At 36.8% G+C, this 24,487-nt stretch overlaps 1 protein-coding gene across 12 annotated transcripts in view; it reads right to left on the bottom strand.

Annotated features, from left to right (window-relative positions):
- The window catches only part of RALYL (RALY RNA binding protein like), a 372,476-nt gene that overhangs the window by 166,525 nt on the left and 181,464 nt on the right, over positions 1-24,487 (bottom strand). For all 12 annotated transcript variants that reach the window (XM_021550590.4, XM_077783051.2, XM_077783049.2 and 9 more), the window contains one exon: positions 22,990-23,268. In XM_021550590.4, coding sequence (XP_021406265.2) covers positions 22,990-23,245 — 256 coding nt within the window. In that variant the 5' untranslated portion in view covers positions 23,246-23,268. The remainder of the gene's footprint in view (positions 1-22,989; positions 23,269-24,487) is intronic.

Genomic DNA, 24,487 nt, shown 5'->3' with positions numbered 1-24,487 from the left:
TGTTTTAATTCCCCCCTACCCCTTTCCTGCAACCATGAACTTTACCTTTGTACTGAAAGTAAAGGAAAAAGAAAAACCTTTTAAAACCTCACCTTTCCTCACCTCTACCATTGAATAAGGTTGTTAGCTAAAATTTGTAATCTAATCCATGGACACTTAGATAGACACGGGACATTAATTTATCTTTTCATCCCAAGATCAAAGGGTGTAGTTTCACACAGACCATGAATAATAAGTAAATGGTAAACAAATATACAAGTCAATTCTGTAAGGAGGTTGATATTAAATAGTTCCTTATCCACCATTTTTCTCAAGCTACCACTTACACTCTGCATTTTCTCCAGCTACAATTTATATTCCTCTTTAAAATTTCCATTCCTTACACTTAACTAATGTCTGGATAGGGGTTTATGTGGTTGGACCATTCCAGGCTGACTGCAGTTCTTGTTTCCAAGTGTGGCTGCAGCAATAGGCAAACATTTCTATTCAGTTCACAAAAAGGGATGGGGAAAAAAAGAAAGGGGACAAAAAAATTAGTTGCACTCCTCTTCCAGTCCTTAGATATACAGTAGTATGGCTACTGAGGTTTTACCCTACCCGTCCTAAAACTTCAGACCCTGATAGACAAGAAGGACAGAGAGGTCCTAGAGCTCTTTGCTGACTGGCAAAATTGCAGAAGACCTCTTCATCTATGGAAAAAGAGGAGGGTGTGTTTCCAGCCAGATGTGGGGCTAGGAGAGGTGCAAAGCTGTCTGGAGGGCACATAATGATTGATGTGGGGCTAGGAAGCATATAATTAATTGCTGTTTCTATACTAAGAATGCATAATAAATTGTTTTAAGTCTGGAGGGACACAGATTAATTAATTGGGGCTTAGGGAGAAAATGGTGCTCTTAGTACCACTGGGCAATATTTTATGCAAATATGTGTAATGTTATGCAAATTAAAAATCCACTGGGATTTTTGTGCCATAAGATACTGCTAGAGATGTGCCTGCATTATAAAATAAATTCCCTCTGCAGCTACAGCCTGACTAGAATTGGGTGAAGAAGGTAAAAATTATATATTTTCAAATGTTATACTGTTTTTAAAATTTCATATTAAAAATACATTTTATTTAGATGCATACAAAAGTACCCCATTTTCCATATATGCTTTTACAAACATGTATTAGGCTGCATAAGTAACTGTAAAAAGTACAGCAATGAAACATTTCAAATTATTTGAAGACCTCTGTGTGGCAGAGCTCATAGCTAGAAAGATGAGCTACTTAGGAAGAGAAACTGCAGAATGCCCATGAGGGAAACAGCATTTCAGGGTAATGTGAGGGGATGGTAATTGCTACACCCTGATATAAGAGAAAGAATCCTGGCTGCAACTACTGAATTAACATCTGAAATATGAGTGCAGTAAAATCTTAATCTTTTCTGGACTGCTGTCAGCCCAGACACAAAATAAAGAACCATCAGTGATTAATCATTTCAAGAAGGAATTTAAGAACTGTTAACATATTCTCTGCTAAATTTTGCAACATTTATCTGAAGAGAAAACATTCAGAAATTAGGTGGATGTGTGATCGCCATTTGGCATATAAAGTAGACCATAACTGCTACAGAAGATGAATGAGATCACTAATCGAAGTTTCAAGAAGCAGTGATTCCAGCAAGAACAGTGCACTTTCTCCAAACAAATTTGATTGTAGCCCTTTGCACCACTGTTAATTTCATTCTAAGAAATAAAACCACTTTAGACATTAGGATGGTATTAAGCTAATAGCATTATTATGTTGTCTGTCTTTTTTTTTTCTTAAGGACAAATAACATTATGCCTGTGATGGTCAGAAAGGTGGGTGCAAATACATCTCTGCTTGTCTGGAATGAAAAAGTAGGTTGTGATAAAAAAAAAAAGTTATGGACCTTATAGGGAAATCTTTTGCTTTTTTAGCACAAAAAGAGAAAATAATACTGATTCACAGGTTCTTTTTACTCTTACAGATTATTACCAGTTTCATTAATATCTAGATAAATGTAAAGAAGGCCTTGTAAGAAATATATCTAAATCATTCGGTGGTCTAGAATGGTTTTAAGTCCCATTCTCCTTCTCCTTTATTTAATTGGAAATGTCATTGAAAAAACCCTGCTTGTTTGTTGGCTAAATTAAGCCATGCTTGTCATTAGGTGGGTATTGCTTATCTAATTTCCAAAGGTGCTGACAAAACCAGATCATTTGTGTAATTTCTATAGAGTTATTACTAATATCAGACATAAATCTTTAGGGAACTTAATAAAATTAAAAGTCTTTATCTTTTTCTTGATTTATTGTATTTGTTCAAGAGTCTGCAAATCTCTGTCTTTGGAAGTTTCTGCAGTTGGTCCAGAAAAAAAATCCAGCCTGGTTTGTTATAACAGACCACACAATTTCTTGAATTAAGTCTGGACAGATCTAGAACGTATCCTTTATGATAATATCCAAGGTTTACTTTAGAAATTTTGACTGAAACTTTTGGTACACTGTTCCTAATGGCCTCACTGTAGAAATTATTCTCTATTTTGAGGTTTGCTTTTTCTCACTTAAGCTTCCAGCCTTCAGATTTTGTTACACCTTTTTCTCCCATGCTGAAGAGCTGATTATCAATGTGTTAGATTTTATAGCTAGAGGAGTCACATTTTGACTCCTATTTTGGTATTTGTTTTCTATTTTGATATCAATGTCTTGTTTTATTCTGCATTCGTGAGTTAAGGCAGCTTTGTGTTATCCTCAGAATCTATCAGTGGTTTTTGCCGTCTTTTCAATTGGGTAAAAGTATGATTAAAAAACTTATTCTATCAGGGACTGCACAAAAGTCACACACCTGCTGCATGATTACTTCCCATTTACCAGTCTTCTGAGACTAGTTTTTAATCCATTTGGCATGTACCATAACTATGTCATACGACAGTTTCTTAATCGAATTTCCACTTGGAATGAATCAAGTGCCTTGCAGAACTATGTTCCATCAGTTCAGCCTTATTATATGGTGTTAAATTATAAAGGACAATACATGTTTAATTTCTCAAACTCTATTTTCTGTAAAGTCATGCTGACATTAGTAATGTTATCCCCATGTTAATTCTTGATTATTCAAGTCCTGCACCAGCAATTTCATTATTTTTTCCTACCATTTAAGATAATTACAACAGGATTCTTGTCACACAGCTTGGCCATTTTACCATTTAAAATTATTTATATTATGTCCTTTTTCATTTTTTTTTCCCCTAGTGTGTTCACAGGGTTCAACCTTGGCAAATAGGCCAGGATAACAGCAGCCAACAAGACAGGAGTGAGTGTAAAACGTGGTTGAGTGGGATATCTGAACTACCTGAGATGGTATTTGCCAAAAATCTGATGTGGGTAAAGAGGAAAACAACCATCTACCAAATTAAAGAGTAATTACCAGAATTACCAGAAGACACTTGAAGAAAAAAAAGTCAGCTAAACAGAAATGCAGATGATACATAGATTTGTGGTGAGCAGGAGAGGAGGGGAGGAGGGAGCAGGGTGCAGATACTTCTAGATATTACTATATAGCCTAGGGGTTCTCCCCAGCTGCTGCATCCAGTTTGTGCAATGCCAGCATGGGGACATCCCAGAAACTCCACCTCAGGGGGTCTCCATCAACTCCCCAGCTGCCACCTGCCCTTTGAGAATGGAGGTGGGGAAACCTGGGCATGCATCTCCCACAGCAGGGATGTGCTGAGATTAATACTAGAGAGGGATTTAGACATTTTGGAATAGTTTTATAAAAATTTGCAAGAATTGAGTAACATCTCTTGTTATAGATATGGGTCATGGGTTCAAGTGAATTTTATGGCAATAAATCAATAAACCACTTCAATATTGGTTTGGTTTGAACTGTACAAACTAAACAATTTCTCCCTGTAAAAATTCTACCCTTTTGAAACTCTTACTCTAGTTCAAGACTTAATGAGAGTAACTCTCAAAAAATTATCAGCTGAGAACTTCTGTGGAGAAAAGCCCTACTAGTTCTTCAGAAATTCTGGGATTAAAGTTAATTTTAAGTATTTAAAGATCGTTTATTTTGTAGCCCTGTAATAATTTCTGGAATGGATATCATCTCATCATCATTCTATGATCTAGAGGTGTCTGTCAACTTCCAAATACAGGACAAAAATCTGTACAGATTTCTCTATATTGAGACCAAATCAAAAAAACATTCCATGTTTCTTTTTAGAAATTGAAAAGTTTTTCAAAAATCTCTTTGTTCTTTATACTTAAAGTACTTATAAATCTAATCTAATCCAATTTTTCTATATTTTCTATTTTAAGTTACTTTCATCTTTTTTTGATCATGCCTTTTAAGGTGTGTTTTTAAGCACACCATATTCTTTTCATGATTCTTTCTTTCTTTCTTTTTTTTTTTTTTTACAACAACTAAAATATTTAATCTTTCCTGATCATATTTCTACTTGTCTACCTCAACTTTCTCCAAATAGAGCTTTCTCACATCTACTTTCAAGGTTTATCCAATTGGGCATTATAAGCAGTGTGCATATTAAGCAAGAGCAGCTTGTGACCATTTTTACCTAAGGAAACGAGAGCATTTTTGTTACATAATTGGTTCTTCTTTATCTATCAGTACTATCTTTATCTATCAGTATCAGATTTCTTTTGCAGCAGGTTTTTAAGTCCAAAAATTACATTTTTTAATGGATAGACATTTGAGTCCAAATTAGGCACAAGATGCCCCAGTGTAATATCTATTTTCTGGTTTTTTACACAGATTTGGTACCATTTCTCATTAACATATCTACTTTAGTAAAAAAAAAAAATCCAAGTTAAATTTCTAGGTTATGGAGGAACACTAGGACATTCTTTTCTTATGAAGACTCAAGAGCATAATGGCATATAGACCGAAGGAAACTTCATTCAAGGATAAAGTGGAACTGGGATGTCATACTATAGAACTTGCTGTAGTTTTTTTCTTTCTGTTCTCATTCTGGATATATTAGGATGGGTGCCAAGCAATCATTAGTAAGCACTTTTCATGTCTTTGTATTTCAGAAAATGCTGACTTGATGAAAGGTTAGGTGACTAGCCTTCATTTCTGTAGACATAAAAAAATCATATGCCAAAATGAGTACAATATATGGTAGCCATCAATTCTTTGGGATTTTCATTGTCTCAGCTCATGAATTTTATACCATCTTATAAATTCTAAGAACAATTTGACATTTTGTGGTAGTATCACTGAGCCAGAGGATCTCTGTGAATACTAATGAACTTTTATTGGAACAAATATATGGTGTACAGTGATGATGCAGTTCACTGTCAAAGTATCTCACTATAGATATACTGCATACCATCAGAATTTAAAACAGATGGTTTTGAAGTCTACCGGTAATTTTACATAACCACTAAAAATAAAAGATTATATTTTCTGTGAATTACTGTCCCTGGATTGCCCTTTCACAGAATTTATGGAGCACATGGAGCAGGACAGGGAGAATGCTTAACCCTTGCAGGATTAGTGTCATGTTCCTGAGACTGGGGTTGAATCTGTGAGTGCCTGGGACAGCAGGCCAGACCCTGAAATTGTTTCTCTTCCAGGCACTGCAATCAAGGCAGCACACAATTTCAAAGAGAAAAGACATGAAATTCTAATATTTCCCCTTTCTGTTCTGTGCCGTGTTCCAGTTAACTAAATATGAACCATCTGATGCCTTAAGTTTTAGCTTTTTTATTTTTCTGATTCTGTGCTGCTTTAGTGTGAAGTTCTGAGCTTCATATTAGGGGATAGTAAGTTCTCTTCACAGAGTAGGCAGCCAAAACAATTTCTTCTCTAGCATGGGATCAAGGGAAAATGATCCAAATTTCAGGCCTGAGAGCATAAACAACAGTGGACTGAAGAGAGAAAACAAGGATGGGACTTCATAAACTGAAGCTGTAATTGGACAATTAACTCCAATATGCAAATGGACCAAAACTTATAAAAGTATGAGACATCATGACTGGTTGTCCATTTTGTGACCATTTTGGGTTCATCCTGGGTGTAGCCCTGGCCAGGCTCTTGTACTGCCCAAGGGGTATCCATTAAAGCCTTTTGATAAATACCTACTTTATTCTTTAACTCTGCCTAACCTCTGTTCTAGGTCAGCCTTCTCAAAGCATCACAATGTTGAGATAAACATCTGTGGTTCAGCTTTTTATGAAACATTTCTGTCCAGTAGTTTATGCACTTTAGTCATGCTGTTTGAACACAATCAATCAAATCACATTTTTGTTTTTGTAAAATTATAGTACTTGTGACAATGTTACGCCAAGAAAATTGGATTTAATAGGGGGTTTGTCATGCTTCAAGTAAGAAAGTCAAAAATCAGATCCCAATCTTTTTGGTCCCTTGCCAAAACATGCCAAGGATTTCTGTATTAGAGCTTTTGCTAGACCTGGTGTCATCATGCAGTTCTGCATCTCCATCCTCACCAGGATGCCGGTCTCTCACTGGGAACTGAAAGTGCCCAGAATTACTAAAGCTTCCCATTAGACCCTGAAGGGAGCAGCTCTGAAGAACAAGGCAAGCAGCAAGGCAGCAAGAGCAGTTGGTTAAACAGGCACTTGCTTTAAGAAAAAGGAGAAAGTAGATTTTTCTGGGAGAGGTAAATAAAAACTAGAAATAGAGGAATTTTATTGAAAGGGTCAAAATATGGCTGACTGTAGTGTCTTTCTTTTTTTCTAATGTTCTTTTTCTTTTTGTTATACACAAAGATTTTGACTAGGACCAAAATATTTTTGGAGTTACATCAGATTAGATTGAAACTGGTACCTCATTGTCCACACTAGACCAAAAAAATCCCAACATAACCACTTTTATTACTCACATCTAAAAATATTCAGGTTTTTTTTGCCTTTTCTTCCTTGTTTGCATGTGGATTTAAATACATCAAAACCAAAGTCTAAGATGAGGAAACAAATAAAGCAGCCATAAGCACCAATTAACAGAAAATAAAGACCCCTAAAGTCAGGCTGTAAAAATTCACAACTGCTTTCCCAGATGCTGCAATGGTAGTATGAGTGTTGATTTTATCTTCTAATTTGATAATTTACATTTAAATTTTCTCTAAATGTTTTCAACAAAGTCTGGGTAAGAAACAAAATAAACCCTAGGAAGAAAAAAATCCCTAGAACAGCCACCTTCTTAGCCACAAAACTAGCTTGTGTCTCACAAGAGGGTTAGCATGGAACTGTTTCCATAAACTCAGTTTTTACACTCTTGAAAACATTATTAGAATTTACTTTTAACTAAGGTCAGAATGGCTGAAGCCTCATCACAGTTCACTTTAAGGTATTCATACATCTACATGGATTAGATAGGAAAACTACATTAAGTTACACTTTTTAGATTTTGTAAATAACATTTTAAAAATAATAATTCTTAAAATAATGTCGCCTTTAAGTTTTAGATAAAGTAAAAATAGTGGCTTTTTTTCCCCAAATGAAAACCCCTGAAGTGACCCAACACAATTTTATGAGCTCTATAACTTTAAGACATGGATCTGGTCTTATTTACACAGTGATCAAACATAATTCCTGAAAGTCAAGGAATAACTAGAACTTTTCAAACTTTGGAAATTGGAATTGCTAGGACTGCAGCAAGATCATTTAGCAGCAAACTTGATTTTCAAAGTTGGACAAAAGCAAATAGCAATTTTCACTCCAGCTATATCAATTAGGAGCGACTCTGTAAATCCAGGATGTAAATTTGTCTTATTTGTCACATGAATTGAAGTATTTTAGGAAAAACTAAACAAAACAAAACTCCAGGGAATAATCGAAAAGCCCAAACAGAAAAAGAAGCCAATAAACCTTTTCCTATAGTTCTGAATGTCTAAAACTTCCTGTTTAAAGTACCATTTAAATTATTCAAATCAATATAGTAATTTGGCCTTATAAGATGAAGGACTTTCAATTAGAAATAAATATTTCACCTTACCTAAATATTCCTTTCCAAATCTATCTAGTTCTCTAACCAATGATTCTTATTGCTACATGATGTTGTTTAATTTACGTTTGCCCAAATGTTTTACTAGTGCAGAAAATTGTCATCCTACCTATTACCTCTAGCCCAATTTCATAAGGTTTCAAAATACCAGCCTATAACTTTGCACAGATTTTCAGAGCACTGCTGCATTATTTCTTTCATAAATGTTCTGACATAATTTGCAGGAGAACTGCCACCTTTATGGATACCATCCAGATCAGCTGCTGGAGTAACTATAACCTGCATTTACAAAACAAGAACCTTTTAAAATCAGAACTAAATTCACAATCCTGTTACTGACCTTGAGTTAAAAAGAAAAAAAAAAAAGCAATTTTTTTATTGTGGAAAAAAAATTGCCAAAAAATTTAATGATTTTGATAGGAATTAAAGTAGTGTTTGCTTTTCTTTGAATGTTAAGCTTTCATAATGATATAATGAAATATAAATTCTTAGTGTAGTAAATAAATATGAGATCTGACAAAATGCATCCAGAGACAGTAAAAGAGCTGGTTAATATTATTATGAGGCTGCTCTCCATCACCTTTGAATGGTGGGAGAAATCAGGAGAGCTTCCTGATGACTGGAAAAAGGCAAATGTTACACTTATCTTCAAAGACAAGAAATAGGCTCAGGGGAATTATGGGCATAATCAGTGTTATCTCACTCAATTGGAAACATTAAGTTTTGCATGCAGATGATTAATCACAGACTCTGACATCACCAAAAAGTAGCAGTTTGAGTCTGGAAAAACACTACACATTTAAAAAAAATAAGGTCAGTGTGACTTGACAGAAGCCATGAATTAGAGAGACATTTCTGGGACAAGCTCTTATAAATACCAAATAGATTTGTGAAGTTAACAAAAACTGGGAAAATAGGCTAGGAGAAGACTGCAGTAGAATATTTTTAGATGAAGTAATGTGGTAAAGGTGCAGAACTTGGAAGAGGTTGAGGAGGGGAAAAAAATGAGCATAAGAAAAAGCAAATCATGTCCTCAAGTTGTTTAGGAACTGTCTGTGTATGATCTGTGCAGCTTGGAGCAGGACAATGAATCTGTTGCTGACTAACATGTATGTAAGGCCTGCTTCTGTGATCAGGATGAACTTTGGTATTGAAGGTGGACAACTCCAACAAAACAAATTGAACAACTAAAAGCAAATTAACCTAGGACCTGTGTCCAGACTCATGAAGGGCACAATAATGAGGAGCAGTCAGCGCATTTAGTGAGGGAAACTGTGACCAGCCCAGTGAGCTTTCTGTGATGGGATGAATAACTTAGTGGGTGGGGGAAGAGGTAGTTTAAGTGCCCTTCCTCTTCAGCAAGGTCTTTGACACAACCTATGGCACCCTCGCAGCCAAGACTGGAAGTATGGGTTGCATGGGTGATTTGGAAAGTAGCTGACAAACCTTTTGGGCTGCTCACTGCTTTGAGTCAGCCTTGCTTTGAGTAGCTTGTTGGACTAGATGAGGTGTCCAACAAAAATTATGCTACAATTTAACAAAAACTGTGACAGTATCAAATCAAGAGATAAAATTTACTTTAAGAAATCATCAAAAATAAGTATTTTAAGTGTCTCTTTAAAATTTAAGATATTGAATTATCATACAGCTGAGAAGTGAATCACAGCTTGAAATGGCTTCAGATTTTGCCAAGTGCAGGTTTTCCTGTTATCTAGTGTCTATTTGTTTGTCTACTCTTTGTTTTACACTTGTTATTTTCAGTAAAATACTGTGTTCCTTAAATGAAACACTAAATAGACATCATTTCATTAAGTGAGCCAAGAAACCTTACAGTTGTAGAACTAGAAAATATTATGTACTTCCCTCTCTATTTCAAGGTCTGAAAGTTAATTCCACATTTCAAACGCATTACATTCTGTTCCTCTTTTTCATGATTTCGAGAAGCATTAGGTGCAGAATGAAACAAAGCACAGGAGGATTAGAATTTGACATTTAACTTCAAACAGTAGGATAGGTGGGATAGATATCTACTACAAATTACCACAGCAGTCAGTTAGGTATGTTGTTTTTTATGAGGTTTTAACAATGTGTATGAATAACTGTGCTTAGAATAAAAGTGTTTGGATAATATCAAGTCAGTGCACACTTACATTGTGGAGACTAGGTAAACAAGAAACAGAGCTGACTAAAAAAAAATCTTACTCATGGAAGCAAAGACTTTCAAGAAACTCCTGTCCACTTTAGTCCTTAGTTGTGAAATTGTACTTCTTTTGGGGGCAAGTTAGTGTAAATCCCCAGCTTTTAGATACCTGACTGTTATGATTTAGTGGGAGAAACCTGAGGAAACTCACATATCTGAACTTCATGTATATCAAATTAGAAATTCCATGTTGGGTTGGAACAGAGACAATGTTTTCTTAAAGCTATATTATCATTTTGTAAGTAATATGATATATTCTCTAAGGTAAACTAAAATCCAACCTAATCCTTTTTCAGTTGGCCTTTTGAAAATTATAAGTCTTGCCATGAAAAATTGTCTGATTCAGTTTCTATTAATTTTTTAGGAGGTACTGAAGTCACTTAAAGGGTTATAGCAATCAAGGATATAAATAGTGTTCCGTTCTGAGTAATTAAAATACCTAGAAAATTACTTTTATTTGAAATTTCATAAGCTTTTGGTGGAGCTCATTAATAGCAATGTTTCTTCTGGAAACGGGAGAAGTAGTATAGAATAAGAGCATCTAATTTGTCAAATTTTCCTTTCTTTTCTGCCTGTGAATTTTTCTTTGCCAGTATGATGTGCTGAAAACTAACTTAATTATTAATAAGTTATAAACAACTAAGTTTGGGGTTTTTTTCTAATACACATGACTTACACAGTTTTGCTGATGAGGCTGTCTGCTGTTGAAATAATTGCAGGATTAAGTGTGAAACCTGAGAAAGAAACAGATTTCCTCCTCTGTATTTTCCTTAGGTGTGAAATCCAAGTAGGCTTAAGACATGAAATCAAACCTGAAACAGCAAATATGCCCTCAAAACATTTTTTGTCTCAGTTAAGCTAAACAGAAAAAAGAACACTTTCATTTTAGCTGAACTTGCTGTTAAGAAGGAAAAGAAAGGAAGAGTGATCCTAAAAGTTCATCATGCTAAATACCAGCTGCCATGAATTTAGACTATGATTCAAAGAAGACTTTTTCATGCTCCATCAGTATTCTGGCGGGAAAAATATTTGCTATACTTTCTCCTCCAAACAGCTGAATGACATCTTGAGAAGCAAATCTATTTAAAGGTTTTAGCAATCATAGTCCAAAGACAAATAACAGAGCTGGGACTTACCCAGGTTCTGTAGTAATCTAAAATAGCATTATTCTGTCCTGTCACCATTCAGTGTTGAGTATCTGTTGAAAACCCCCAAACCTCAAATTGCAGATTAGAAAAATAAAAACTGGCCTGTCAGATTTAGATAAGAAATCTTCTGATTCTCTGCCCTTTCCACACAACCCATAGCAGAAGTGAATTTCTCCATACCTTTTGGAAAGAGATCACCAATGAAATGTTTTAACAAAAGAATGAGAAAAAAAGTATATATGGCAGGCACACATTAAAAAAAAAAAAACAGGTGACAAGACATTAGCAACTTTAACATCATCAGTAAAAATGTAATAGTGAAATATTGTCAAATGATCAAGAAGAAAATATCTAACTCATTCTTGCTGAGATTCCATTTGAAGTGAAAGAAGCCAAATGCATACAAAATAGTCTATCAAATGAAATTAAACTAGAGCAAGAAAAAAAAGTGAAGCTGTAGACTACAAGACCTCCTAGCATACCACACCAAAAATTGCGCAGCATCCTAGCGATCTTGGTTTTGTACAGTGCATTCCACATAAGACTTGGAGGCAAATATTATGAGAGAATCTATCATAACAATGTTTCTATCACTCCATAATGTTATGACAGTTCAGAATTTAACATTATAGATCCGCTATACAATTTTAGTAATTCCAGCACTCACTAATCAAAGTATATTTAAGAAAAGGTAGAGAATTCTGTCTGGCACAAAGGAAAACTCTTTTTTGTAGCTTCTTACAGACCTGCAACAGAAATTAAACAGCACTAAATCCAAATACAGAAGGACCTACTGGATATGGTTTGCTAAAAAAGCCCCCAAAACAACAACAATCTTATCAAGGTATGCACATAATAAAGGATTAGTACAGACATCTTTGAGATAACATCATCTAAATGTTTTGAAAAGCTCTTACAAAATTACTAAGGATATTTCAGACCCATTTTGAAAGAAGAGTTAAAGTGTTTATGAATCCCAAGAAGGAAATTATGAAAAAAGTAACATTTTATGCAGACGGACCCTGTGCTCTATACAGACGTGTCAAACAGCAGAGACGGACCTAGAAAGATCCCATAATAGCACCTTGTCTGTGATTTTAAAGATGAGCTGGTCATGTAGAAGGCTAAATGTATCTTTATATGCATCTTTAAAAAGCTTTGAAGAAAAGATTTTTTTCAATAACATCAGGTCATTATTTGTGGCATTATGATGGAGGGCATACTTAACATTTGCATGGGCTGACATCAGCCTGCTCAAAGTACAAAACCTTGCTCCAGGAAGAACTTTGCAAACTTTCACTTTATGATAATATAAAGAATTTCACAGAAAGAGACACCAAGCAAAAATAAGGAAAATTTCATCCCCATAAGTTCACCTCATAACTAAACTACTTTATTGATATGTGCTTTTCTGAACATGAAAAATAGATTTAAATTTTAGCTTCACTTGGAATTGACCAAGTCCCATTAAAAGAGAAACATAAACTTTTGTAAAATATGAGGAGTAAAACTCACTTATTCTTATTCCAAGTATTCTCAATCTAAGGAAACAGGTCATTCTATTAATATATGGATTTTTCTTTCATGAAGAAGAATTCTGCTTGCTCTTCTGGAACAAGCATACATCAATTGCACAACTGTGCCCTGCCCTGAACTGCTGGGGGATGATTATTAAAAATGACTCTTCCTTCCTACCTTTATATGAGTTTCTTTACATGCATGGATAGCGGAAGGAATGGTTCTTGTCAATGGTCACATTAGGATGAGGAAATATTGATTATAGAAATGCACAGGAAGCAGGACTGTGGACTGACAACAAGATTTAATCATGTTTCTGTGTTCAAGAGCAAGAAACAAGTGGTTTATAATCTGCTTCTATGGCTATGGGATCTTACTGCAACAATAGAAGGTATGAAGTATTGGCAGATGCCAAAATGTGTAACAATAAGGGACATAGGAAAATTATCCACTATTAGATGAAATGTATCCATGGTCCTCTACTGCGGTGGTGTGTTTTTCTTTCATTTAATATTAGTTTAATATCTGTTTCCCCCCCCCAACCCCCCTTTCCCTGCCCCTTTCCCTAGAACCTTCCCTGTCATTCATTCTAGCCCCCTCCTCAGCTTCCTGATGTTAGTTCTGCCCTAAACTCCTCCCCTGCTATTCCCTCATTGGTTGCTGTTCCTACACCCGTCCTCCTGAGTTCTGTATAAAACCTTTGCCCCCCTGCCCGCCGGGGTCTTGGGGCTCATGGAATAAAACCATCCTGTTCACCCCCAAGTCCCGTGTCGCCTTTGTCTGTCCCCGCGCGCCACGTACTGAACTGCAGAGCTTGCAGGGGAAAGCGGCCGCCCGTTTCTCTTCCCTCACTGCCCAGCCCGGCACGGCTCGGAGTGCCGCGGCGAGAGGAGCGCGTACCGCGCCACAACATATGGTAGCAGAGGATGGTTCCCTCCTTCGTCTTGTAAAAAAAACGGGCAAATTCGTGAGGGCGCCCGCCTCACAGAAGAAGAAGGAGGGAAGAAGAACATCTACGGCCGTAAAAGCTCTGCCGGATGCTAAGAGGAGCTGAGCGCCGAGCGAAAAACTGACGCTCCGGGACCCTCTTTGTTCTCGCCATCTTCCCGCCCGGGAGCAGCCGCGCTGCACGGGCAGCCGGGCTGCAGAGCTTTTTAGCGGGCAGACTTACCCGAGGACACAGAGGGCGGTTTTGGCAGCGGCTCGGGGGAGCCTGAAGAAAGGCTGATCGAGAAGAGGTTCCTCGGTCAGCAGCTGCAGTGAGACCACCGGAGGCTGATAGTGGCCGAAACCAAGGCTTCGGGGACGAGTCTTGGTTTAACGGGAACACCCAGGCTTCCGGAAGGGCCAAAACCGGGAAAGAACATCCCCAGTTTTCAGCGCGACTTTTCCATCGAGTCGAGGAGAAGATTCAAGCCACCTCCGTCCGAGCCTGCAAGGTAAGGTGGGCTACACGGGGTGGGGATCGCCCCGACGGGCGCTGGGTCTGCCACCTTTTTTTTTCTTGCGTTTTAACCCCCGTCTGCGCCCAGACTGGGGCTGTAGCCGTGCATGTCCCTGGCAGGCGGGTGGGTTTTCTTTTTCTGGGGGAAGCTAGCACTGAGTGCTATCCTTCGCCTAGTCTTCTGTGGGGACCTAGATTAGATCGCTTTTTCTTCTCCTCGAAAAAGTTGTCTTCTCTATCCTCCCCTCCCCATTCTGGGCTGGACGGAGGGGGTAGAAAAGACACCAGTAGGGAACAGCTAAGAGGGCGACACGTTAGCTATAGGAGCGTTGTTAAAAGGGGCCCTTTACACCCACGCATTGCGCTGACATCCAGCTGCGTCAGGCGGCCCCCCCCCCTCCTATAAATTTCCCCTTTTTGCTTCTGTGAAGCTCCCTATATCCCCATCCCCTCGGACTTTCCTAAACCTTTTCCCTATCCTCCCTTGGGGATTGCTGTGGCCGAGCCGCCCCAAGTGCCCTGCCGGACACTGCTCAGGCCAAGTGCAGTGTATCTGGCACCCCCTCCCAAGATGGCGCTGGCCACGCCGCTCGGGACCCATTTCCCGCCTTGACCCTTCTTTTCTGCCCCTGGTTTCCCGCCAGTCCCATCTCTCCCTCAATGGCCCTGCACCGTCCCTGCACGAGGCTAGTCCCTATTGTGAGGAGGCGGGGTTGGATATTCCCCAATCCTTCTTCTGGCTCTTCCTCCGGGGGGAAGGTCGGGAGGGATCTTCTTCCGAGGAAATGGAGCCGAAACCCGGGACTGAGGATCCGCCATTTTGTCTTCCCCCTGAAATGGCGGCGCCCCAGTCCACCCCTTACCAATACCCCCTGTTAATCATGGCAATCACTAATTAAGTGATTGTCTGATTCTCCCATCCTATTCCTTAATGTACCCTACCCAATATTCCTTTTTATTTAACTACAAATTCCTCTTTTTGCTTTTGATTATTTTTGAATAATCTGTTTGTTGAGTTATATTTTATAGAAAAAAAAGATCATCCCAATTAATTAATACTCAAGATATTATGCCCACCTCGCAAACAAACATTCAAATTGAACAAACTGCATCGCTATCTGCTGACTCTGCTTTAAGACAAGCGCCGTTATCCGCTGACTCTGCTTTAAGAATTTAAGAAGCTGAACATCGCAAACGCCGTAACGAAGCAAATTCTAAATCAGATGAAGTCACAAATCCTGCTGTGCTTTGTACCCTTAATTTGGACTTTCATTTAAGACAATTTTATATATTCCAAATAAAGTTTTTATATGTTTCATATGTTGTAATCACAATTAGTTTATCATTTTTTAATGTCTTTCAATTTATGTTTTTTTAATAATATATAATGTTACAATTTGATTTTATATTAAGTTGTTTTGTTGTAATTATAATTAATTCAGTCTTTTCTGATATTTTTTGACTTAAAGACTGTGTTTAACCATTACTGCTACAGGAATCACTCAGCTACCATATCGCTTCAGGCTTGCTGCATTGCTGCGAAATTTAAAAATTTATTAGTTATATTTAGTTGATCTTTTATTATATTTAATTCCAATAATTCCATTTAATTATTTTATTTAAATTAGATAGTTATAATTTTAATCATTCTAATTAAATTTTTTAGTTTAATTTCTGTCAATTATTTCAATTCTATTTCAATTATTTCAATTATTTACATTATTTTAAATTGTTACTCAGAGCAGCAAAACAGCAAGTTTTGTGCAGTCTTATGTCTGATTTAGGCTGTTACTACTCTTCCTGCCCTATAAATGCAATAATGTGTCTTTCATGTCCTTTAAGTAATTTACAATGTTGTCATATGATTTTATATTATTTGCATGTTTTATTAATTTGCTTAAACCACAAAATTCTCCTTCTTTTTGTAAAGGAAAAGAGGGAGATGCGGTGGTGTGTTTTTCTTTCATTTAATATTAGTTTAATATCTGTTTCCCCCCCCCAACCCCCCTTTCCCTGCCCCTTTCCCTAGAACCTTCCCTGTCATTCATTCTAGCCCCCTCCTCAGCTTCCAGATGTTAGTTCTGCCCTAAACTCCTCCCCTGCTATTCCCTCATTGGTTACTGTTCCTACACCCGTCCTCCTGAGTTCTGTATAAAACCTTTGCCCCCCCGCCCGCCGGGGTCTTGGGGCTCAGTGAATAAAACCATCCCGTTCACCCCCAAGTCCCGTGTCGCCTTTGTCTGTCCCCGCATGCCACGAACTGAACTGCAGAGCTTGCAAGGGGGAAGCGGCTGCCCGTTCTCTTCCCTCACCGCCCAGCCTGGCACGGCTCGGAGTGCCGCGGCGAGAGGAGCGCGTACCGCGCCACAACACTCTACAGCAAGACTTGACACTCATGTGTGCTGTTGCACAGGCTTCACCAAGACCACAATGGCATGGGTAGCAAAAGGGCTCAGCAAAAAAGGCTGACACCTATGAGATAGCTTTGGATAGGATCCCTGATCCTGCACTGAGTAGGCTGAAACAGGATCACAATGGCTCCCAAATATTCCATTATTCCAACAGGTTGGAATAATGGAATAAAAGAGTAAGTTCTAGTGGGTAAAATTTAGCATCTCTGAGCTAAGCTGTGGAAATATAATTAATGATTTTTCAGATGTTCTGTAACAATCTGTGTGTCAAAGGGCTTGATGATGAAGACATTAACTAAAATGAGATTTAGTGGGAAAGAATTAGTAAAGACAGTGCAAGCCTGGCTTGATATCCCTAGTTTCACTCTAGGTCCCTGTGACACTAGGCATTTTGTTCATCTTGGCTACAAATGCACTATCTTTTGGGTTTTGTTTCTGTTTGTTTGATTTTGGAAGAAGACCACTTGGTCTTTTTGCTCTATCATTACTTCATGTTTAGTTCAACATAAAAAAATCCTTGATCAAATAAACTTCCTCAAAACCTGGCCTGGATGTTGATGGCTATTTTACAAAAATGAATTGCTATCACTTTTTGAAGTAATCAACACATAATTATATGAGTTCAGCAAATGCAAAAGTCATCCCCACCATAAGCCAAGACTCACAACATATCACAAGTTTTATAGGCTTATGGATAATTTACTATACTGATTGAAGTATTTGCTTATTAAACTTTATTCTCAAACTTACATGATAATGATAACTCTTTATATAGCGTTTCACAAGAGTGGTTTTGCTTTTGCTTAAACACTATTCATTAAAAAATGTATTATTTTACCAGATGAATATAATGTTCTTTGAAGTCCAGCATTCAAGTATTGAGAACCATATGCTATAAAGCTTTCATGGCTTATCAGAACTTTGCTTTCTAATTCTCACTTGCTTAGAAGATTACCTGCATATTACTGAGTTACAGTTTTCAGATTATTTACTCCATGGTGTAATGCTCCATTGTATAAAAGCAAAATATATTAGAATGTGAGCCTGCAGAAGTTACAATGGTCCAAAGAATTTTTTATGAAGTGCATTGCCCTTCTAGTAGTGTGAAATGCAATATACAGTCTCCTAATGCTATATGACTTAAAATAGAATTTGAATATATGATTAATCATTATGTGTAGACAATTTTTTTGTTTTTAATATCTCATTAAAATATACATCAAAATATTCCCATTTTTTTGATTATATCAGTGCAATCTATGTGGTTTCTATATGATAGTCATTTTCTTGACTAGAATGTTTTGACTGACATTAAAACTCAATTCTTTATAAATTTATAGAAGCAAAATAAAAAACCTTTTCAGTTGCTGCTCCACTATAGTCTTTAAAACAAGATAACATTGCATTCCTGATAAAAGCTGCCATTGCATTAGTGGGAGGTAGGTGGGTAAGAGTACCAAGATTGCTCTAATAAATCATGAATTATGTTTTTACAAATAAAAGATTGGTATGCTTCCATGGAACTGAATGAAAACTGATGACTAAGTGGAAATGGAATAACCACTAATTCCGATTCGACTTTCATATCTTAGCCTATCATTGGCTTAGGTAAACATTAGTCATCCAGAAAATTTGGATAAATCTGTCATTTTTTAAGCCAAAGTGCTTTTTTCACAAATTAGTTCACTAAACCAGCAAAAGGATTTATTCCTTTTAAGACAGAAACTTTAGTGACACAATTAATGTTTTCTGTAGCTCAGATTGAGGTGAAAAATTGTTTCAGTCTGGAGAGTCCTTGTTCTACAAATGCACATGTAAGTCTCTCACTGTTAGACATTACAAACATAAAATAGAAGAGATATGTTTTGAGTAGAGGCAAGGGAAACAAAAGATAAAACAGCTCTATTATCACATCAGTTCAATTTGCAGCAAAGGTATATGTTGAGTCTCTCTAAAACTTCCCTTTATTACCTGCTATTCTCCTTGGATATTTTCTACTGAGTAGTTATAATTTAAAAAGCCCCTTCAGGGCTCTTGTGCTTCTCAAAAGGATGTGTAAAAGAGTCTGTCTCCCAAAATAAATATCTGCAACCAGCATCTTACCTTAGATTACTTGTCAATATGCACTCACTTGGTATTCAGACACTGCATCTAATTTAGACCTGAAGGTGACACAGGTGAGTAATATTTGCAGCAACAAAACAGGAATAAAGCTACAGATGGACTAATTTATTAGTTTAAAAAGGCATCAGCTGGAGAATTACAGCATCTCTTGTAGTCTGGGTACTGTAATCTTTCCTTTTCCTAAGGATCCAAGAATGAAATTCCATGTGTCTTCCGTGAAAAAGAACAAAAGTAGGAGACTTACACCATTTTACTTGTTTTTATAAGATACCTGTGAGATGGCCTGGCTTATATGCACAAATGATGAAAAATTCTCAAGTTAAAGAAATTTTCCTGGCATAAAAATGTGCATGAAAACAGACAAAAATTAGGCATAATAATTAAGGTATTATAAAATAAAAGGCTATGAACTATTACCCAAGAATAATCAAAGAGACATTATTTAGAAGTTGATCTGATGGCTATACCAGAATTTTAGACAGAAGCTGCTATGTATATCTTTATTTTAAAATCTATTTATGGTTTGGGTGTGGGGATGAAGTGCACCCTCAGCAAGTTTGCAGACAACACCAACTTGGGTGGGAGGCACTACAGAAGGACCTGGAGAGGCTGGATCAATGGGCTAAGGCCACTGATGTGGTTCAATAAGATCATGTGTTGGTCCTAGATCTGGGTCACAGCAACCCCATGCAGAGCTACAGAGTGGGGAAAGAATGGCTGGAAATCTGCTGGAGGAAAAGAACCCAGCAGTGCTGGTTAACAGCAGCTGAACATGAGCTGGAGTGGCCACAGAAGGCCACTGTCATCCTGGCCTGTATGAGAACGTGTGGCCAGCAGGACCAGGGCAGTGGTCATCCTGTTGCACTTGGCATTGGTGAGGCTGCACCTCGAATTCTGTGTTCAGGCTACGAGAAAGGTTACACCTCATTTCCTCAGCCCACAGCTGCAATGAGGGACTTGCAACCATTCATTTTTGAGCAAGCGGGTGTCTAATACTTCTCTCACCAGAGAAGGATGAAATCACCCTTGGTAAAGTTCAAAGAAAGACTCACTACTTTCTCAAAATAATTTTTATTTACCTTGTATCTTTAACCCAGGTGTGCTTAAATGGGTGAAAACTTTTGAGAAGAGTTAATAATGTGGATGTGTTCCTACGATGAAGAACACAACTTGCAGTTTTGTCCTAGAACAACTTCAATAGTTTCTCAACCTCAGCCTGAAGCAATTTACAAAATAATCACTGTGAAGCAGTCTCCTGTGCCCTATACTGACCTGTCTTTGTCCTGTGGGCAGGAAAACATGCGTATCCCCATGAAGACATAATATTACTTCAAGAAATGACACCGAACTTCGCAATAATAGCCATAAATTTCCCAAGCATATTTTTTGTCTTCCTTTATGATCTCTACCCCACAGCTTTATAGAGTGTGTTGCACTTTATGAAACAGGAAGCTTGGAAATAATCACACAGCTCATGAAATCCTTTTCTGTCAAGTTGCAGTATCCATGGCACCACCATTACATAGCACTGACCACTAAACACATCAGTAGATACTTCAGAGTTGATGGATGAGACCAACAGGCCAATAATAATTACCCACAGAAAGCTGGTAAGACTGAGGGTAATACCAGTGTTTTAGATTTGTACATCTGATTTGAGGAATTTACTAAACAAAATGCTTTGTTATATACCTACTGAGCCTCAACTTTTGTGGCTCCACCTCAGAGGAAACATTTAGACAGTGCACTGTGTAGCACTCTAAAAGCTATAAGAATTTACAGGTTCAATTTTTAATTTCAGATACGTACATGTGAATAGTTTCTGACTCATGGATAAAGCTGCATCATTTTGAATGGCATTAGTCCATAAAAGGCAGGAGCTAATGTAAATGGCTCAGTTGACCATACCATGAAAGAGTTAATGTACATTATTAACACAGTCTAAATGAAGTTAATAATTCTTTTGTTAGGTACTGAGTAGCAGAGTGTATAGTAGTAGTATCAAGCATATACCATGGGATAATATTTTTCAAATATTCTTTTGTTCAAATAGCTTTCCTTATCTGGCTATCATCCAGCCCTCATATTACTAATTTATTCTAATTCAATTTAATAGAAAATTCAGCTATGTTAAACAAGTTATTTGTACATCTGTAACGGTATTTTCTTGTTCTTTTCCATAACTTGACTGTTGACATAAATTCTTTAGCTCTATTTGTCTCAGAATGCCAAGCTCTCAGGACAGAGAAAAACTAATTTTCATCAAGTTTCCAATAATGAATTATTTATGCCCAGGATGTTCTGGGTCAAAATCCAAGTAAATTTTCTCAGCCATCTACTCATTAATGTGTGCTAATTGTTAATGTCTACTGCCTATTTAAATAATTCATAGAAACAATTTCTTTAACGAGAAGTTACAAATTCATTATTTTTGCCAAACCATACTGATATCAACTTCATTTCACATATAAAAAAGAGCAAATTAGGAACAGAAAAAAGAAAATCTCAATTTGCTTATTCTTTATATTGCTTGAGATATTAGGAACTGAGGCATGAATATGCCATCAGAAGAATGTGCAGAAAAATCAAAGTATTTTAAGATTAAACAGTTGAAACTTAATATTGAGTAAACAAGTTCTGTTATTATTAAAATATTCAAACAATTCAAGTTATTATTGGTCACTTAATTTCCTTTGCAACAAATTCACTTCCCTGCTACAGAAAGCACAAAAGTACACAGAGTGGTGCAAGGGCATTTCCTTGTACAAAATGCTTGGCATATTACAGATGCCACAAGAGATACTTAGAGTCTAGCAACAGTAATCATAGTAATAACAGATCTATTGCCTTAGGAAAACACAGTTTAAAAAATCTGGTCAGACCAGTGTGCAAGAAGCTGTAAGTAATGCACTGATGGCATTACATGGCCTATTGCTTGGAGAACACTGCTCCAGGAAATGTCTTCTAATAATGCCATCCCACAGACTGACTTTGCTGCCTTGCTTTTATCACTTGAGTTCTTTTATTTCATTCATCTATATGACTTTTCCTAATGAAGTTTGAAAGCAATCTCCCCTTGAATACAATTGAAGTTATTTAATCTGTTTTTCTCTTGAACCCAAAAAGTAGGAGCTATGAAACTTAAAATTACTGTTCAACAGCTATGAAAAAAAGAACAACCTATCTAACACAAATGCTTCCGTTTCTACAAACAATCAGAAAAATAAATTTCCCCAGCCTGCAACACTGAAAATGAACAAGCCATATACATTCTTTATGGCTTGTTACAGCAAAACACTAGCTACACTTCACCTTTTCCTGACATAGCCATTACACACTTGGGGTTGGATATGAGCAGTACAGCTCAGAGCTGTAGTGAAAGACTTCTGAATCCTACCAAACATCTTGCTGTACTGCACATTACTACTGTATATACATGATGGGTAAGTCTAGTAATGGACTCCAGAGATTATAATTGACAGCCTATATAGGTAATTAACAATAGCTTCCAGAGGTAAAAGTTGCATTATATAACAATTTGATTTTACTTAAACATTCATGACAAAGCACTAGAAGAAAAAATATTACTTTTTTTCTTTTATTTGGAATTCAGATGAACAGTGTTTACAGTATTATGTGGGAAAAGTGCAATCCTAGTTTTTAATTATAGACTTCTCTAAATAACTGTGTTGCAGTTTGATTTGGTATGACTTCAAGGACAAATAAAAACTATTCTTTTGCCTCTGTATAAAATCTGACACATCATTGGGCTGGGTATCATTTTAGACTCATTACATGAAAGATGACCTCATCTATTAGATGAGCCCTATTATACTACACTAAATTTACTAGACGCTATGAAAAAATAGTCTTTTTTTCTTCACAAGAGTAATCATATTCACTACAGTGGAATTTCAAATAAATATAAAGTTTTCAGAAGTGATCTATTTGATAAATAAGCAGTTAGGTATGTTAACTAGGTAACATACCATACGTTAAAGACCCCGTTGGTTCCAAAATCCTGGAAATATGCTGAGATGGAACATGAGCAAAACAAACTCACTAGTCCTGCAGGCACCGGCGGCAGATGATATTTCAATAGAAAGGAAAGAGAAAGCAGTATTTTAGTGGGAAGAACAGATCCTCACCTAGTGGCTGTCCTGCGATGATCCTGGCATTCTCTCCTGCCACCGCGGCCCTGGCGTGCCTCTCGCTCATGTACTGTACGAAGGCATAACCTTTGTGCACCGAGCAGCCCACGATCTTCCCGTACTTCGCAAAGATTGCTTCGATGTCACCTTTTTTGACAATAGCTGTGTTCAGATTACCAATGAAGACTCTGGAGTTGATGGACTTTGGGTCGTTCTTATTGGTGACATTGCTGGTCTGTGTTTTGCCAGTCATGGTTGGATCACTTGGCTTTAAACCTTAAATAAAGAACAAAGAGAATTATGTTTCTAAACATACAGTTACCCTGACTTTGGATGATTTTTCCAGCAATAATTAACTTTTAATTTTTCACTTTGGGTGCATCTGAACTCAGAAGAATCAAACTATCAATAAAATCAACATAGCACATTTTAAAATACTGCTCAAAAGTAAAATTTAAACTTCTTATTCTTTATAGATGTGAAATATACCAATACATCACTTAATATAATGCTGTGATAGCAGAGCTTTACTGTAATCATATGTGGATTTCTCCTTAGAAATTCAATATTGACTTTTTAAGTACTTAGCCAACTAGAAACTGCAAAGCAAGAGACTGAATCATTATCTACTGTCAAAGAAATGAACATTCAAGGCCATGTAGAGAGCAAACTCTTAAAATGAAAAACAACTCTGCTTTTGTTTGGTGTCAGTTAGAGCACATTTCTCACCAGTTAAATATTGCTGTGAGGTGTGCAAGGCAGGTAACATACAATTCTTTACTGCAATCAATATGTTTCTATCAGAACAATTTTCCCTGTAAATTCAGTACAAAAAAAGAAGTGAGAAAAGACAGCGACTTATGTTCTGAGAATTAAAAAGTAGAAAAATAAATCACTTTAACTCTAGGAACACAGATTGTCTTGCTTCTTTGCTCTTTTTTTTGTGAGGTCACAAGTAGAAATATATTCTAGTAAAGCTCTGATGGGAATAACCACATTATTTCTGGGAAAGATTTGGTAAAAGAAGGAAAAAAATCTCAACACTTCTTGAGTTCATCTAGCCTCACCCCTCTGAAGTGCATGTGATTTTCATAATTTGTATGCAAATTCTACCTGCCAGCAGGTCTCTCTATTTACATCAATTTACTTGGATGGAAATTAAATAAAAGAAATTGTCCCACATCTGCACTGCATTTTCTTTAGCTTTAGTAGGCCAAAGAAATGTCAAAAATATGCATAGCTTTAAGTAGAGAAAACTTATTTTGTAAGAAAAAGGTCATTTAGGCAACAGTCAAATATAGGCCATATCTTACAGCCAAGAACTCTGTTACTATTTTTTAACCTGTTCTTACTTTTGATTAGATCAGAGTAACAACTCAGGCAAGAAGAGAATCTATTTATATACTTTTCACAGTTAAATCTTAGTTCATTCCTCAGACTGAAAAGGTATAATAACCTCTATTCCAAACATATAAATCGGAAGTTTTGTATTTTA

The sequence above is a fragment of the Lonchura striata genome, chromosome 2, assembly GCF_050655825.1.
Source record: "Lonchura striata isolate lonStrDom1 chromosome 2, ASM5065582v1, whole genome shotgun sequence".
Classification (NCBI taxonomy): Eukaryota; Metazoa; Chordata; class Aves; order Passeriformes; family Estrildidae; genus Lonchura; species Lonchura striata.
The sequence above is the reverse complement of the archived record's forward strand: the minus strand, read 5'-3'. Positions and strand labels throughout refer to the sequence as shown.